The 18,839-nt window shown below is 37.1% G+C and overlaps 2 protein-coding genes across 7 annotated transcripts in view; one reads left to right on the top strand and one right to left on the bottom strand.

The window, feature by feature from the left end:
• Notum (palmitoleoyl-protein carboxylesterase notum) overlaps window positions 1-18,839 on the top strand; it is a 600,456-nt gene that overhangs the window by 278,059 nt on the left and 303,558 nt on the right. The gene's annotated exons all lie outside the window — the stretch shown is intronic.
• Kair1d (Kainate-type ionotropic glutamate receptor subunit 1D) overlaps window positions 1-18,839 on the bottom strand; it is a 386,506-nt gene that overhangs the window by 50,970 nt on the left and 316,697 nt on the right. For all 6 annotated transcript variants that reach the window (XM_077402624.1, XM_077402626.1, XM_077402623.1 and 3 more), the window contains one exon: window positions 14,049-14,206. In XM_077402624.1, coding sequence (XP_077258750.1) covers window positions 14,049-14,206 — 158 coding nt within the window. The remainder of the gene's footprint in view (window positions 1-14,048; window positions 14,207-18,839) is intronic.

The raw sequence follows: 18,839 nt of genomic DNA on the forward strand, positions 1-18,839 counted from the left end.
TATATGCACGAAACGTGACAGTGTTATTTTTATACGGTTGTCATCGCGCGGAATTACATATTGTTGTTGAACACGGCGCAGATACGAAAGTTTCAGTTATAAATTGTGAAACTGTGCAACGTTTCGATAGGCAGCGATGGCTGAATAAAGCGGCTTTTGTGCGCACGATAATATGCTGCTTTTTGAAAGAACCGGAGCGGTTGATGGACGACGGTAATATCTTCTATATGTCGCGGCATGAAAAAGGCACGAGCGCTAAAAACTCAGGGAAGGTCAGTAATAGCGTTATATATGCTAATACTTTATGTATGACATCGCGGAACTTTTTTCCCGATAAGTCGCAAAGCTGCTGCGGCACTTCGATAACCAGTATGTTTAAGTTAAAGCCTGCACGTCCAAGTTGTCGATGATACGTCGCTTTTCGAGTATTGGCAATTAGTTGCACTTGAATACGAATAAAATCCCGTGCACTTCATAAGTGGCAGTTAAATTTGAATGACGGTGAAAAGAATCATTCAAAAAGAGTGATGTTTCAAGTATTATGTACGTGTGAAAATTATGCACGACTTTATCTGTGTTTTAATAAAAACTGCAAGCAAAATGTCAAAGATGTAATTCTCAACTTATATCAATTAATCTATTATTACAAAAAAATAAAATCTTGATAATTTTTTAATTTTTTCTTCATTTGCATATAATATAATTCAATGTTAAAATTATATATTATTTTAACCAATTTATATTTTGATTATAAAAAATAAAAAAAATTGTGGAAGTGAATATCGTTCAAGTTAACATGTACTAAATCAGAAATAAATATATAAATAGTCAAAAAGTCTCGGTTCTTTTTCTGTTCAAAATTTCTGTAACGTATTTCACAAATATAAAAGTTGCTTATACGATGTAAAGATTCGGATTACAAATATAGAGTGTACACGAGGATTGGACGGTGTACTTGAATTGAAATATTACTGCAGCTAATAATATCAAAACGAACGACAATATTTTGGATGTACACGCATCACGAGCCTTATTTGAGATACCTCGTATATTTGGGGAAAAAACGTAGATACACTTTTGTATTATCTCCGTATTTACGCTGTCGTCGTAAGTACACGGGCATAAACAGTATTTCGCGCGAGGATATCGCTACACGTAGGTAATGGAAAGTTGCGCCTCTCTCTTTCTCTCGCGCAACATTTTTATCGCGACCTACAAAACGAGAGAGGAAGAACTCACGGTATAACTTCGTTGTACGTTGTACGGCGACACGGCGACATGCGAGAAGAGTCTCTCTCCATCACGAGTCGATCCATCCCTCTTAATATAAACCGGTAGCAATTATTATAATTCAATTTTGTAATTTATGCGGTAAACTTCACATCTCTCGCGCTAATAGTTGAAGCCTCGTGAGTAAACTCGTGTATTTCTTAATCGCGTTTGCTGCTCATAAACTCACTGGTGTCAACAAGTAGTCCAACATTTGTCGCCTTGTCTCTTAAACTTGGCGTTGTGTTGAAATAAAATATTCGTTTGCAACTAGAACGGAAATGAATTTTGCCCAACGTAGCACACATAATTGTGATTTGCGAAGTACAATTTAAAGGGGAAGAGAATAAATTTCTTATATCGATTTCTTATATTTTATTCTTCTGAGTTCTGAGTAATACAAGTAATATACGTATAATAAGTTATATTAAAAATATGGCAAATGGTATATTTGCCTTTTTTTAATATTGAAGAAAGTATGGTGAAACCATTCTTACACGGAAAGAACGGTTTTGCCGAAGTATCTAATAAAAATTTAGCTAGATACAGATCTGAAAATAGTTTTGTTGCACCATCAAAATAATTATAGTAGGTCGCTAAAGTATGATGATAATGCTGTAAACAATTTTTACATTTTAGCAATCAGTTTGAGTGCTCTATATAATTACTTTGATGGTGCAACAAAATTATTTTCAGATCTGTATCTGGCTAAATTTTTAAATACTTCAGCAAAACCGTTCTTTCCATGTAAGTTTTGCGTTTACAGCTTTTGCCAAAAATTTAAAACATTTTACCTCCATAACTATATACTAACAAACATATACTTAAAATAATTAGAGAAATAATTAAAAAATAATTCATATTTTTCGATCCATATAAAGATCCGTAAGATATCATCGCGTTTCTTCATAAACTTTCATCAGATATAACTTGTCATGGTAAATCTGCCGACAAGTCGGGAGTAATTTAAAGTTCGGATAGGACTGAAAGAAATTGAGTGGATCTAGGGTGGAAGTTTTCTAATTAATCGACGAAAGCCGGCGTAACGGCCACGGCTGATGAAAAATTCTATCATTCGCTTTCTCGAACCGCCAGCGCCACTAGGGGAAAACCGAAGATGAGGATTGAGATTATGGCCGGCGCTAAAGATTGCTGTCTATATGGAGAGGGACACGGCTCGAGAGTCAGCTCTCTCGTATACGATCTTCAACGCTAAATCGGAGCCTCACTTGAAGAAGCTATTGCGGATTCTCGTTAAAAAGAAATTGCTCCCTGATCGATACCGTCCACCGAATCTTGGAGGGACTCGTCCCCTTGGCAGAGCACTGTGGAATGCAACGGAAGTCTCATATAAATTAAGACGCGCCCACGCGCGAACTATATCAAAAGTGAGACGAGAGCGATCGACCTCTATCTGTCGGCGACAGCTGCTTTATCGGAAAATCAAATTTTCATGGAATCGTTCGGGCTCCCATAACACCTCATGTTGAGAATCGTACTCAATATAGAGAGGTATGGGTTTCGTCAAGAAACTGTCAATCTGACGCTAAGGCTACGAAACGAATTACCTTTAGAGAAATCAATCCTTGAGTCCAATTATTTTAATAATTGTTTAAACGCATTTCGGTATTAATAAGCTTTTATGGAATTATCCACTGGAAATAAAAAAAAATCTGCTTAAAATAAGTAACAATAAAATAAATTAGATCTTGATATATCCGAATAATTATAACTTGAATATATCCGAAAAAAACTTTGTAGTTCGAAATTTTTACTAATTATTTTATTTTTGGATTTTATTAATACATATTCTTTAATGATGTCATTAATTTTAGATTAGAAAATCTTTTTGTATTATATAGTTTTAGAAAAAATAATATAAATATAATATCTCAATATATTCTTATCTCCTTCTCAACGAGATATGATACCGAAACATATAATAATTGAAGATATACGAATAATAGAATTGTTACAATCATTTATCTATTTATTAATCTATATATTCAACTCAAAATAATTAATAAATACAATACAATGGACGAAGAAAAATAAAGCTCAATATGTTGAAAAGAAAACTAAAAAGACATAAAGAAATATAAAAAAAGAACTAAATGTGCACAAGTTTTATTATAACTTTTTTATTCTTGTAAAACTAACTTTTATTACTTACCTCAACCTTTTTTTAGACTTTTTTTATCTATGCGTACTTTTGTATATTCACAACGCCCCGTTATTTATGTAATGCACGTTTATTTTGAAACTTTTGGGATATCCCTATAGTGATACGTAGGGAAATAATAGCCTATATAACATCACGAGCAAGTGAGAGAACTCGGCGGTAATCGAGAAAGGTAATGGTAAATAAAATTAATTTTACCCTAACGAGCGTTTCACGAGTTTGTGGAGCGTGTCAGAAACGAGGGGAGGGGGAGTGGGGGCAGGCGAGCAGTTATTCCGTGTTAGTCGGTGAACTGTACTCGACTCCAGGACGGGGCCGTCCGTTGAGATGTAACTTGCACGCAGTCACAAGCCCCGAAACCATTTCTCATCCCGACTTCGTGCGCCGTGCAAGAGTATACGATGGTGGTATAACCGGTGGGAGAAGTGCGCGAAGCACGCGATGCCATGCCGGCGAAAACAAGGCAGAACCGCCAACCCAGCCAGAAGAATCCATTCGACGAAGGTAACGGATGAGGCGAGAAAGTTTGCACGGCGATAACTCATCGCTCACACCTTATTTATACCTAGTCGTCTCCGCTTTCATCCATCGCAGTTCGACGGAATTGAATTTTAACATTAGGTTTTCTTTCGAATGTCGAACTTGTACATTTGACCCGAAGAATGAGAAAGATGGGGAGGGGAGGAGGGAGGGAGAAATTATTTTTCTCAAAGTTATCTTTATTGTGAAAAACACAGCATTCGCAGCTTTTCACAAATCTTCCATCTTTATGGAAACGTTGTCAAGTGGAAGATTAATCGTATTTCGTCATCGGACGATTGAGGTTGCGAGTTGCGAGATATTTCACTCTTGAGAGATCACAGGCAGTGGTAGAGACAATTGGGAGGCGACGACAGCGAGAAAGTCGCCGTTATCGCAAACGCGTCTCGGCGACATTGCGGAAGACCGTGCATCATTCCGTCACATATTTATACCTCCGCGCGCGGTGCACGGGAGACGAAGGAGTTGGAGAGGAGAGGGGACCGTGGCTTATCGCCTCGAGATTGCGGCTAAATCTCTCCCCGGGGTGCAACGGGCGCGCTCGCGCACTGCACGCGTAAAGTTCCGGGTTTAACAAACGGTTGCTTGCGACGAAATTGCTCGTCGCCAGAGCCGGCGCCGCGCCGCGCCGTGCAAAGAGGAAGTTCTCGAATGTCGTCGGAGCGGCTTGCATCCACCAGAAACCAGAATCCCCCCAGCGCAGCGCGCGGCTTGTTTGCGATATCGTTTTATAATCGCAGCTTTTGTTGGCAAACACGTGTGAGTTCCGAAGTAAGTGGTGAAGAGCCAACATCGCTTATAATAACAACGGTATAAAGATATTTGCGGACACGAGGAAGCAATTGCGTCACAATCGTCACAAACCTACGCGGATTTTGTCGGAAACCCGGTGACGGTGCTCGTGAAACAAAAATTAACCTTCCGTCTGTATACGTGGGTCTACGACGTCCGAGCCAATGATATATGCTCGTAATTGCTAAAACTTGCAAGCCTGCCAGAAAATATTAAATAAACGATGTTTATCAAAATGACTATAAAATCGTCAACTACAATGTAGACAGACGTTTTGTAAATTTTTTCAGATTTTTTTTTAAACTAAGGAAAAATAGCGTCAAATGTGACAGACCCACGTATACACTCCAAGGGTACAAAAAAACGTATACAGACGGAGGCTTAATTTTTTAAATTGTGTTTATTTTTGTTTAAATTATATCAGAGAAATTTTCAACTTTTTACTTTGATCTCGTTTTAATGATGTTATATCTAGAAATAATTGTCAGTGCTATAATGAGATAAAATAAGATCTAAAATTTTTTAAATTGTCTTTATTTTTGCTTAAATTATTAAAGGAATTTTTAACTTTTTAGTTTGATCTCTCGTTTTAATGACATTATTGTATCTAGAATTAAGAAGTTCAGTGCAATAATAAAATAAAATCTAAAATTTTTTAAATTATATCTCTATTTTTGCTTATTTAAATTATCAGAGGAACTTCTAACTTTTCCAGTTTGATCTCGTTTTAATGATATTGTATCTAGAATTAAAGTTCAGCGCAACAATGTGACGAGGCCATAAATCGTAATTTATCAGTTTCAAACACGACTTTGTATTTAGAGGAAATTTTATTTTTTGTGAATTTATTTTGTTGTTGAAACTCAAACCTTCAATTGCGCTTAGAGTTTATCGGTTCATGCGGAATTTATTGTTAACTGCGAGAGTATCGATTGTATCCCCTTGCTGTACATCGCGAGATGCAGATGCAGCCGGATGCGCTGGAAGGGCCATATTATTCCCGGGAGATTATTCATGGTGCATCTCCATCGCCACTTGATTCCTCGACCTCGGTACACCACCCGCAACAAAGATTACGTTTGAGCAAAACGCAGTACCCGCTAAATTTTATCTCGTTATTGAATGCGACTGTCGTCGACGGGTTTAACTTCTTGGATAAATTGCCACCGGAAGAAAACGTATTACGCTCATTTGTCGTCCAAGTGAAACGTTTAATTCGTTTTTTTCACGAAAATGAATGCGCGTTTTTCGCGTGGAGACACAATTTTGCGTGTCCCATTTTCCATTCTTGTACGTATAAAGTGACAGTATATTCTATTTACATTATAACAATTGCAATGAATTTTATAATAGATTAAATCATAATGCTCTTATTGTAGAGTGATACATCTAATTTCACTGCTGTAAAAATATGTGACACGCCGTTTCAAGTATATATAATTTAAACACATGAATCTATATATTCTATTTTAATATTTAAAACTCTATTTAGAAAAGAAATGAGCTTCATTATAAATAACTTGCTACTAATATATCCAGTATAAGAACGTTTAATTAGTAAATACTACTTATGCCAGGTATTCTTATTTCCAGGTTCGAATCCTGGCTGGGGTAATATTTTTCGCAATAAATTCTTTACAGTTTTTAGATAATTAAATCGATTCGATTTAATTTCAGGGAGGGAAGGGTTTTAATTCCAACAATAACTGCAATGTGTTTTAAAACCGACAAATGATAGTTAAATAAAGTTGGAAAAATATATGTATATATGTGTATATATATATATATATATATATATATATATATAATATATATATATACCATATATATACACACAGAAACTGACACGAACACCTTGTTACGGCTTTATGCCCCTTATTCATACGGTCGATTTTTAATCATTAGAACCTTCTAAGATTATAAGTAATATTATTATTATTATATATGATAGAATTTTGAGAAGATGTGTCCGAACTCGATCTAACAATAAGTCAAGACTTAACATAACAGTTGATTTACTTAATTTAAAATTTAAAAAATTATAAAAATACACATATATTTAAATATATGTGTATTTTTATAATTATCTAATTTTAAGTTAAGTAAGTCAACTCTTATACTAAGTCTTGACTTATTGTTAGATTGAGTTTGGACACATCTTTTCAAAATTCGATCTGAATTATGTGCATTTATTTAGTATTTTTGTATAAATTTTCAAAGATAAATATTGAAAAACTATTAATGAATATTAGTTTGCATTTTTAACATATGTTTGGATATACTCTTACTTTTTTCCGCGTTATTTATTTTTATCGCATACCGACGTCACATTCTGAAACTATTAGATATTTTTATCGCAAATTGTATTGCTCTTAAAACACAGCTGTTGCATTATCGTTTACTCTTGCTACGTATCTCAACTCGATTTCATTGCTGATCAAACATTTATCGCGAAAGTTTGCAAAGTGGTAGAAATCTGAAATCCCCTCGTTGCTTACACCCCCGGGAAGATCCCCACGCCGGGCACATTGATGTGCACGCGTACACGTGCACGCGCGAATACTTTCTTTTCCTCGATGGCAGTTTTAGTACCGTGGGGAGAAATTACCACGGAAAAGCAACCGGAATCGTGGTATTAGGCCGCACAGAGCGCCAGTTTTAAGCGAATTCATAGCCGCGACACGCGATGTCTGCTTCAAGAAATACACGCGGGATATGTAAAATTATTTTGGCCGGTTATTTCACGAGGAACATTACGCTTCTTGAGACATATCTCAAGAACATGTATGATAAATAGCGTGCATATATTTTGCTCATTTAAACATGACTGTTATTACTATTGAAGTAAGAATTTTTACAGCGCTTCTGGTTATTCAATATTGATTTAGTTATGAAATTCTAAATTGATGGACATTGAAAAGATAAAACAATATATTCTTTATTATAAACGCGTTTGTTCGAGTAAAGAACCTGAGTCTATAATTCAATAATAACTTTTTGTCCGTTTTATATAGGGTAAGGAAAGGCTATTTATTGAGTCAATTTAAAGAAACAATTGGATAACAAATTTTCAAGGCAAAAAACCAAAACGCCTCCGAACTAAAAAAAACTCCCTGCCTATCCTGAAAGTTGAAGAGCTCCTCCCTGTCTTGAAAATTTTTCATTCGATTTTTTCTTCAACTGACTCGAATAGAGCCCCTCCTTACTCCATGTACGCGTTTCAGAAAATGAAGGGATGCATTTGCGCGTAATATCTGTATTATAGCATTTATAAATAAGTATACTTTTTTATCAGTTTCGGTCCAAAGCACCGCGCCGCGCCGGGCGAGGCATTGCGCAGTTGGTCAAAGAAAAACTTCCGCGCAGAGTCTCACGGAGAGATGATCCTAATTGACGAGGCAGGCACGGCAAGGGAAGAAGAGCAGTATTCCGCCCGCTCATTCGGCGCGATGTTCCTTTGATCAATCGGACGGTCGGAGTCGACGGCGGAAAACGTGACGTAAGATTTGCCGGACCATCCATGCGGCTGCGAACGGAAGCTACCCTCGAAGTTCGTGGCCGTGGCGGATTGGCTGATGCGTTTGAAGTCTTCTCGAGAGGGAAACTCCTCTTATCATCATGCCAGTCGTATAACTGCAGGCGGGGGCCCGAACGTACGTATACCCCGAAACCGAGCGTTTCCACATGGCCGGCTTCGAAACGTTTCAATTACTTATGCCGTACCAGTTCTCTCTCTCTCTCTCTCTCTCTCTCTCTCTCTCTCTCTCTCTCTTTCTCTCTCTCGAGCGCGTGCGCGCGCGCACGACTTCCTTCCATCTTCCCGTTTCTCTCCATTAGGCGAGTGACTTAGCGACGACGCGGACGTCCGCCAGCCTTTTAGATAAGGAACCTTGGAACTTCCCGGATTTCGATGTACAGACAAATCGTTTGAGTTACCGCTCGACATATTCTCGCGGTCTCTCGATTCCGCGAAAGATTAAACGCCGCTAAGCGTAAACGCGATGTTAGTTCATATGTATGAAATCCGTGTACACACGGATACCAACTCTTAAGCGATTCGCCATGTAAATGGTATTGGAAGTCACTCGTCTGCAAAATATTCGTGGCTCTGCTTTATTTGGCTTTAACACGTACCGTTCGTTTGATCTTCCGTGATATAGAAAACCGTGATATACTGTAAAATGTGCGAAATAGTAGCACGTGGAGCTGACGCACTGAGCTTGCATAATGTTAGAGAAATGTTAAAGTGTTATTCGCGAATTTGTATTTTTATATATCTTAATATCGTATACAATTCTTTTTAATTGGGATCAATTTACGATAAACACTTTGTTCGCCTTATTGCAAATAGTGCAAAATGTACAGTATATTTAAGTAGAATCGTTATTTATTTTGACAGTTATGTCATATAAGTGAACTCGTTTTTTTAACCCAAATGGTTTTTAACTCCACTCCATGTTTTCAACCCGCGCACTTGTTGCACAGGAAAGTGCCATTCGCGAAAATCAACGCACGAATATTATTCGAAACGTGTTGGAAGCGATTTTAAAGCGGTCATCTCGCGCTCGACTACGCTTACCGGAGATATAAAGTTTTATATCACTGTCGGCCGGGCGAGCACGCGAAATGCAGAAGGGGGTAACTGTTTGGTTTGCGCGGGGGTAAGCTCTGTTTAACCGCGAAGCTGTATTGCCCGGTAAAACTCGCGTATCTCTTCTCCCCCGCGATTTTCCGTGTCAGTTTCCTTTTCTCTTAGCTGTCGAAGTGTTCTCCGCGATAAAGCGCGCGATCTTGTCGATCCGTTCGTGAGCCGTTTCTCTTATACGGAATCTCCTTCGCGAAAGCCAAGCACTTCCAGGTGTCCATCCGCTTCGAAAGTCACAGCTTCAGAGATAATCTCTCGCTCATGTGAGTTTCAACGGAAATCACTGCGACTTATACATTATGCGTTCGAGCAGTATAGCCGGCGCGTTCTTATCTCTTTGCCGCTCTGAGAAACTCTATCCGTGTATCAAGCTTACGGAATATTCACACACGCACACACACACACACACACACACATACTCGAGCTCACTGAGAATTACAATTTAAGCGTACTATCTTATCAAATGCCTCTATATCGCGATTTTCTCTGCCAAACCTTCCTTTATCCGCATAAATTTTTATGGGACAGCTTTTTAATCGCTTTTTACGGATTTTTCATTCTCGAGGAAAATTCAGTCGCGGACTTTAGGCGATGCTTTTTCTTTTCTTTGCGTCTGCTCGTCTCGAAAAATATGAGACGGTTTTATTTCGCCGCCGGTGATCCTTGTTTCTGCGCGGGCTTCATTTCGCTTTCCTTTTGTCCATATACCGCGGGAGCGCACGGCGCTAAAGCCGAACGCCGAAATAAATAATCGGGGAATTATTCACTTTGCGAATCTTGGTGAGTGGTTGTAGCGAGCGGGACCGAGATAAGATACGACTTCATTTCCGCTTCGCGGCCGCGTTACGCTCCGCGAGCACCGTTCATTTCCTTCGTTCACATCGGGGAATAACTGCGTGTCAGGGCGCATCGAAGTTAATCTTTCAACATCTTGAGAAGACGCGGTATCGAATTCTCCAAGCGCGTCAACAATGTATTGCGATTGAAGTAGTATATATTATTATAAAATCATCATTTTTGATGATTTTAATAATATAATATTTTATGTCTCTATAATACGTTATTTTCTTGCCACTTACTGTTTACAATACTACTGGTAGAAATTTTTAACCCCTTGACTGCCGATGACGAGAATTCTCGTCATTTTGGACTTCGCGTTCAGCGTCGCGAAAATGTATTTTTTCATCATGAAATATTTTGTTATATTAAAGCCGCTAGTGATTTTATTACTGAAGCAATGTGTAACGAAGTTTTTGGGTGTGTTAAACACGATTGTTTTAGTCCAATTTGCAAAGTGTTGCCTCAGAAAAAAGATATGGCTATCAGAAAAATGAAAATTTCTGAATATATTCTCGTTATGAGATATTTTGTTATATTAAGTTTTACAATGAATTAATGACTGAAACAAGGTGCATTTAAAAGTTTTTGAGTATGATAAACATGATTTATAAGTCGTGCTTGAAAAAGAATGTTATGACAATTTTTTTTTAATTTTCATTATTTTTTGAGGGGTTAACATGTTGTCTGTCAAGTGAATTGTATTGTGTACGCCACAGTAGAATTTTCATTGTCATAAGCATATATAAAATATTGTGCGATATGATTAAATAAGATCAATAAGATTAAATTATATCCTCATTACGTGTATTGAATTTCGTTTATTTTTTACTTTTACATTACTCTTATTATATACGTTATTATCCAGTTATTTATATCATTCAAAATTTTATATTAAATGACATTTATTTCCTATACAAGCGTTTCGATAACAGATAACTGCCACTGCGTTAATCTGTTAATTTGCACAAGTGAAGCTAAAAATGTCATATGGCGGCATTAATTAATCGATCGGTAGCCCAATTGATAAGCCCAATTATTTCAACATTTGAATTTTAAAGTAGATCAAAATAAAGTCCTTAATAAATTATCCTTCCTTATACCATACGGAAATTCTAGCATTGTTTCATTTCACCGAGAGGAAAAGATGCGCGCCGCTCGCACGACACATGCGGGCGCGATCCGGCAGAAGTTTTGTAAATTGGTCGCTTTGCTGGAACAAGGAGAATGTAGCGCAAGCGATGAATTTTAAGATAGGATACGTTGCACGTCCAGAGGCAAATCTAACCGAATTTATTCAAATCCCTATCGTTTTGCCCTTCTAACCGTAGGGCGGCAGCAATAAGTCACCGTCGCGGATCGCTATACTATGAATAATGCAATTTACGAAAAACTTTTTCCGCAGACCGAGTAATACGCGCCGATGCAATGCAGGGGACAGGCATAAATATAATTCTTCAACTTTTTCAGAGGTCAAGAGAGAAATTAAAATAATAATTTAAATGAGCGAATATGCTGGCTCTTGAAAGTGCAGGTAGCAAAAAAGATACTTAAACTGTTATTTCATTTTTTAACTACCATTTTATTAAAATCTTCTTCTTCCTCTTATTATATTTTGCACTGTTCTTTAACAGTTTTTTCATAGATCCGTTACTTTTCTTGAGAGATTCATGTCTAACTCTCTCTCTCTCTCTCTCTCTCTCTCTCTCTCTCTCTCTCTCTCTCTCTCTCTCTCTCTCTGTCTCTCCACGTTTAGGCGATCTTCCTAGTGGCCTAATCGTTTGTGGTGTTTCCATTTTGGCCCATTTGGCGATCCTTCCATCACTCATCCTATCGACATGGTCTCTCGACTGTCGTCTTTCTCGAACCCACTGCACTACATCCTGGACTCCGCATTGTTCCCTTATGGACGAATTTGCTATGCGATTTCGTAAGCTGATACCTAATATTGAGCGCCAATGTCCTCATCTCTGTTGTTCTAGCCATCAATTTTGTTCTCGTTGTCTCTCTGCTCTCGTTTCAGCTGCATATGTCACTATGGTCGAACATACACTTTATAAACTCGTATCTTACTCTCAATCTTCATGTATCTATTCTGTCCTACATGTTTGCTTTCGGACTTCTTGCACTGTATCTCTATCGCTGCTTATCGTGACTCTCAAGTAGCGAAAGGCTATCACTGGTTGTTCGATCGATCTGTCTTATATCGCCACTGTTAAAATATATTTCGTAGAAAATAGCTTCAAGAAAATGCTTCTCTGTAACCTTGTTCGTTTACGAATCATACAATGGATTCGTTTCCCCCCTGGATGAAAATATCGAGTGTCAGAATAGTTTTTCAATTATAAGTGGTTAAATCTTTGTAAATATTCTCGCCAATTAAATTCCATAAATGCAAATATATATAAGAATAAATCTTACTCCTTGCTTTATTCCAATTGTATTATACTTTAACAGAATTTTAATTAAAGGCTTAGCGAGAAGCTTAATTGCGAGACGCTTCTTAGCGGCTAGTTCCGGCGATCTCATCGTTGGAAGGATAAGCGAGGCAAACGGTTATCATCAAGGGTTATCAGCGGAAAATAGAACGGGAGAGAGGGAAGATTCACCCAATGGATATGTCCTACAGTTGACACAGTTTCCTAACGGCGCGGGCGGCGCAAGTCTGACACGATCGATACCAACATGTCCACGTCGCGACTTTGCCTAAGATCGTCGTTGTATATAGTAAGCGTTACACACCGACACGATGTTTCAATCTTAATGGGCCATTCTCGGCGCGCAGTTATACCGGTGCGCCACGTGCGACGCGACTAATATTTGGGCTCACCGTTAATATGCGACGATAATATCGATCGCAAACGACGGAAGTCCCTCTGAGATTGTCTCGACACATCGACTCCGGCGGAGAGATCTACGTGCTGTTGCAAGCGAACGAGAGCGATCGGTCAAAACCATTCTCGTTGTGGGATAAATCGGAAGTTAGGAACGATCAAGGAAAAAAATAGCTCTAAGTTTCTCTTAAAAAACGTTCATGCTTTTGCTCAAGCTTTACAAGGTTTCTGTTGGATCAAAAGAACGATCCTACAAAGATTAATAAGATTTTCGATATATTTTCTCTTCTCGTTATGATGATGTTAAACATCTTGTAAATATATATGATAAAGAGATCTTTTCATGTCTTTCAGGGGTCCGAGAAATTGTAGATCCATATTCATTTATTATTGTAAATCTACAGACGAGAATACGTAAATTGATATAAGTTATTAATGTAACCGGCTTCTGCTTATCGGGAAAGAATAACTTACGAATTGCGTCCCATTTCTTTAAATTTGATACATAAATTTTGATGAGGCTCGAAAGGATATTTGCCAGAAATTCAAGTACTTCTATATAAATCACGCGTTCTGACCTCAACTCACAAAATCAATTCTACTAGTGAGACGACAGCAGTCAGCTCGACACGGCATTATCATTTGTAATATTATTGCTTTCCTTTCAATGGAAATTCGAAAATGTCTTCTGAAAGCACAATAAAGAAAAATAATAATAACCTAAAACAGAAATAATGGTACGCCCGGCGAAATTGGTAAACTAATTTCTTGGAGAGCGTCACAGATAATATATGTACGAAGTATAAAGCATAAGTCTGTAAGTCGTCTTATAATGAACGAGAAATGTTGGAATATCGACATGGGACCGCGGGGCGCTTAATGCCTCGCTACCCTGGAAAGGAAGCTGTAGCGCGTCGTGAAAGAATAAGAGTGGATAGAACTGACTCACCGATACTCTGATCCCTCGCTCAGCTGTCTAACCGTAATGGGAAATTCGCTGGGTCCGTGCGCTTTCAGAAGTTCCTGCAATCGCACGAGCCCCTCGTTGTTCTCGTAGATAATGGTGAAACTCTTCCAGCCCCAGGCCTTCACCAGATCGACGTACGCCTGGAACACGGGTGATCAATCACAAGGTATGTTATTATTACAGTCGGGTTAACAGCTGCCGTAACGCTTTTACGTCTTTGGTACAATGTAATTTAACTCTCGGGCAGTCTACGTCGATCGTGATAATACGCCGTCGCACGAGGGGCAACAAGTGCAATAAATTAACATCTCTCGTTAAAGAGTAATAACACGACGTAGAATTTAATGAGTAAATTATTATTAGAACGTAATATCTGAAGTTATATTATTAGAAGCGTATATAATAATATAACTATATATAAATACATGTGATTATGCTATTGAGTAATGGAATGAAAATATGACGAAATTAGAATATGAAACGTTGATAGCGTTGAATAAATGAAATATCTGCAATTACTTGTTATTTTTATCTTGCACAGATCACAGATATAGAGCTTTAATTTAAGAATACATATCATCAACCGGAGAAGCATAGCCTATTGGTTGAGATACCCCTAAAGTACCATTTACTTGTACACATACAATGATAAGGTGAGTACAGAGATAGCCTGTTATGCCGAACGGAAAACTGATGTTGCACAACCAAAACATAATCTGAAATTATCTACATTATAATTAGAACTAAAACTAAAAAATGCGATTACATCAATTAACACTACTTTAATTTAAATTTTTTTTATTTGGTAACATACGCCATCTTAATGCTTGTTATGTAAACAAATGGGAGGATTATATCGAAAATAATTTTGTCGCGATATTACTAAATTAATTCGTACAAATGGTTATTATGCGATTATCATCATGTGGATGTGTATAAATTATTTAGAAAAGAGTTTCCACTTATGCTAGTCGATAAAATATTCAATATCTATTGTTATAACGTGAGAGAGAAATCTTAAAGACACATAACAAAATTTTACAGAATAAATTAAAATATTATTTTTAAGCCTGAAAAATTTAATGTGTGTGTTGTGCTTGTTTATATTATAAGAGTAAACTAACATTGCTGTCGTGTCGACAAATTTTTATAGCTATACTGATATTTATTGATGAATGCGTAAAGTGGCGATATATGCGCATTTGTAAAGCGGCGGCGCGAAAAAAGTTTATGTAGATTTGTGAATGTGGAAACTACGTTGTCATCCACAGTTAGTAATAAATTGCATATTGGAAATGGAATATACAACGGGTCGTCGCAAGAAGAATTTGCGCACGGACATGTTTCGAATTCCGTTAGAATTTTAGAATTCTGACAATATTTGAGCTTTGACAATATGTTGCCGATGACATATCGCCGGCGTTGTCCATAAATCACAACCGAGTCGTACGCGAGCTCCATAGGTACCATTATTGCGGGCATAGAACATCGTAAACTACCGTAGTTATCCCCGAACAACGCTGCCATTATTGTTACGTTTCCTCGATTCGTTATTTCGAAATAAGTTAGACATCGTGCATCCTCAAAAGCGCTGCGTTATTGTTGACAATGACGTCTTTATGGTCGCTTTCACATCTTATTATCGATTCCACTAACCCTTTCTTAAGTCATCACCCAAAAATGCTAAATTTATGATTCGTCAATTAGTATCGATTCGCTGAAAATAATTTTTAGTGCTAAGATCGTCGAGGGAAACCTTATTTAAACTTTAAGAGCACAAACAAGTTATTTTAATGATTTTAAAACATAATTTCATTTGTACGTATATTGTATTTTATATAATTTCTGATGGGAATGAAATAAAAGTTTGCGACAAAGCATTTCTGTCTTAAAACAAGCCTTTTGCTGCATACTTTCTACAATACATTGTATTATGATGCGACGGAGTGTCTTTTGTGAGAATAGAGCTTGTAAGAGACTATAGCTTTGCCATGCAATGATTCCTCTATAGTCCAAGCTTTTAACTAGGAAAACAAGTATCACACACACAGTCGCGACGGTCTCCAATAGCTGAATCGAAGACGAGCTGGAGAGATATTTTCGCCAGAATTCACTTCACACAATCGCGCTTTTTCCAATAATCTAAATTCGCCATGAAAGAGCGAATGTATATTTTTCAACAAAAAAGAACCCTTTGCTGTGGTTCCACGTACCATCAGCGTCTGTCTCCATTTTTACTTTGTCCAGCAAATACGCGAATTTCAAAACTTTATACTGCCGGCAGTACCGGCCATTTCGAGACTTCCTTCGCCGTACTTTTTGGCGACAGAACCAGATATCCAGCTCATAATATTCGTCCGAAGTAATCTCAAGTCGTTTGGGTTACAATGCGTGATGTCACGTGTTGTAGACCACCGTCTTAATTTCTTGGCAGGTATGTAAAATCATTTCGCGAATTTCGTCGGTTGAGTTCTGTGCGCTCGATTTTTTTATCAGTTAGTCACTTATCATAAAATATCTGTTTTAAATTGTAAATATCTTGCTCTTCTTTCTCTATTATTTCTCTTATATTCTTTTTCTTTAATTTTCTAGAAAATGTAATAGCAGCCTTGCTTATACGTCTTGTCTTTTGAATGCGGAAACTAAAAATAATGTCTCTGCTGAGTTTCTTGCTAAAAGTAAAAATGTACAAGGACCATGAACATGCAGCTTGAACTTTTATCTTCTGTATCCTAAGATAAATGTACATATATAAAATAGCAACGAGATAAAAAAAATCAAATTTTTACAAAATGCACAATTTTACAATTTACACAAAATATGACATATAACTTACTGGTACCTTTCAATATCACAGTTTCACGATTGCAATCAATATTTTTTGTATGAATAATTTTTAAGTATAAACAGTTCATATAATTTTCTATTTTTATGCATTTTAAGCGTGTATTTCACACATGTTTAAAATTTATTCTTGCTGCCTTGTCATATTTTGGTATAATGTTCATGCCGCATTTTGCTTACATCTAGCAATGCTAAAATCGAATGTTCTAAATGTACAACATTAATATGAGCTGATTACTCCGAAAGTGTTGTAGCTCTATCTTGGGAGCACAGTTAAGTAGGGCGCGAGTAGAAATTAGTATACGATGTACCTACTTTAGAGAGTAAGATATTCCAAACTTATCTTATTCCGCTTCCCAAAATCATCTCGTCCATGAAGTTTATTACAGGTGCTATGAGCGTGCGAAACTGCGATTTCGCAAGTAGTAATTTACAGTTCAGAACGTCGGATCGCACCGCTCGTTATTTTACACGGTACAAATTTATATAAAAAAAAGTAACATGCAGATTTTTCAACGATATACCATCGTGCACCGTTTTTGGTCATTTTTTACCTGTTAACAGAGACGATGGTGCGGTTATCGACCCCGTTACTTGTCCATTTGCGATGCTAACAGGCTCGTATTGTCACAGAGAGCGCGGACAACGCTTGCTGGCAAATTGCCAGGTCGTATTCATTAATAATATGGTGATTATATAAGCTGTAAGTTTTTGCCGAATTGAGGATTTACTAAATTTAGCAAGTTACACTCTTAATTGTCTAACAGGTCAGCGGACAGCGATGTAAGAGTGCACTGCTTTTCTGTAATTTATCGCAGAGAATAAATATCTCGAGGAATCGATTATTTGCATGCTTGGTAAAATGGAAAAATGGATTAGGTGATATATTTCCAGAATTAATATAAATAATTTCAATATTATATATAAAAGAAATAAACAATTTCCATTTATATGACATTTTTTTGCAAATGCACTTTTTGGGGCCTCGATTGTTCCATATCATTATTTCACAGGGTTTAGGCCAACAAGTTTTTTGGCCATTTACAGATGAGTTTCAATATTTATTCAAGAAGTTACATAGATAGTTGTGTATTTCTTTTAGCACAGTTTTTTGTCTCTTCCGAAAACTTAGTAATTATCACATAGGCGATGTTGTTTATTCATTGACGGTACATTTCACAAATGAGTTCTCTCTTTTGACGTTCGCAAAAATCCAGACACAAGTTAAATTAGGTTGAACAAACAGCGTTTGTTTAAACTCGCCACTCGGTGCTATAATGCGATATGGAATGACAAATGTTGCTTGGTGTAGGTTGACTTTCTGAAATGCTAATGCCTTCGCATCGCTCCTAAATGCTACAAGGCAAGGTTTGTGCTTGGTAGATGTATTGTAATGGATACACACACACACACACACACACATCGGCCATTGTATTCCTTTTCTATATAATTTGTAATTTTATCAAATTTTTAATTAAAATCTATATACAATGTATATAATAAAAATCTATTAAAATAAATCTATTAAAATTAAATGGATATTTGTGCGAAAAACAACGATAACGCGCAATTACTTTATTAAAATTATTAGTCTAAACATATAATTTATGGCATGCGTGGATATGATTAAAACAGTCATAATTGAACATGTGTTTGTTTATGGATACTGGAGGTAAATATCTAAGCTTTATATAACCTAGTTTCCTATATCTCATACGTTTTACTTAAATTGATGGTAATTAGTAATAAACTTGGAGGCGCCGGGAACAATACAGCGTTTTTAAAAAAGGGAACTTGTTTTCCGCGTGTGTAATGTGAAGTCATCACTGGTTTAACAAAACTGATGTAATTTACGCGACGATCCAATTTCTGTAAACTCTCCCCGTTCCCCGCCCAGTTCCCAGGAATAAATCGGTCGGTGTGTTCGCG

Source organism: Temnothorax americanus, unplaced genomic scaffold, assembly GCF_048541705.1.
Source record: "Temnothorax americanus isolate GAGA-0224 unplaced genomic scaffold, ASM4854170v1 Scaffold16, whole genome shotgun sequence".
Classification (NCBI taxonomy): domain Eukaryota; kingdom Metazoa; phylum Arthropoda; class Insecta; order Hymenoptera; family Formicidae; genus Temnothorax; species Temnothorax americanus.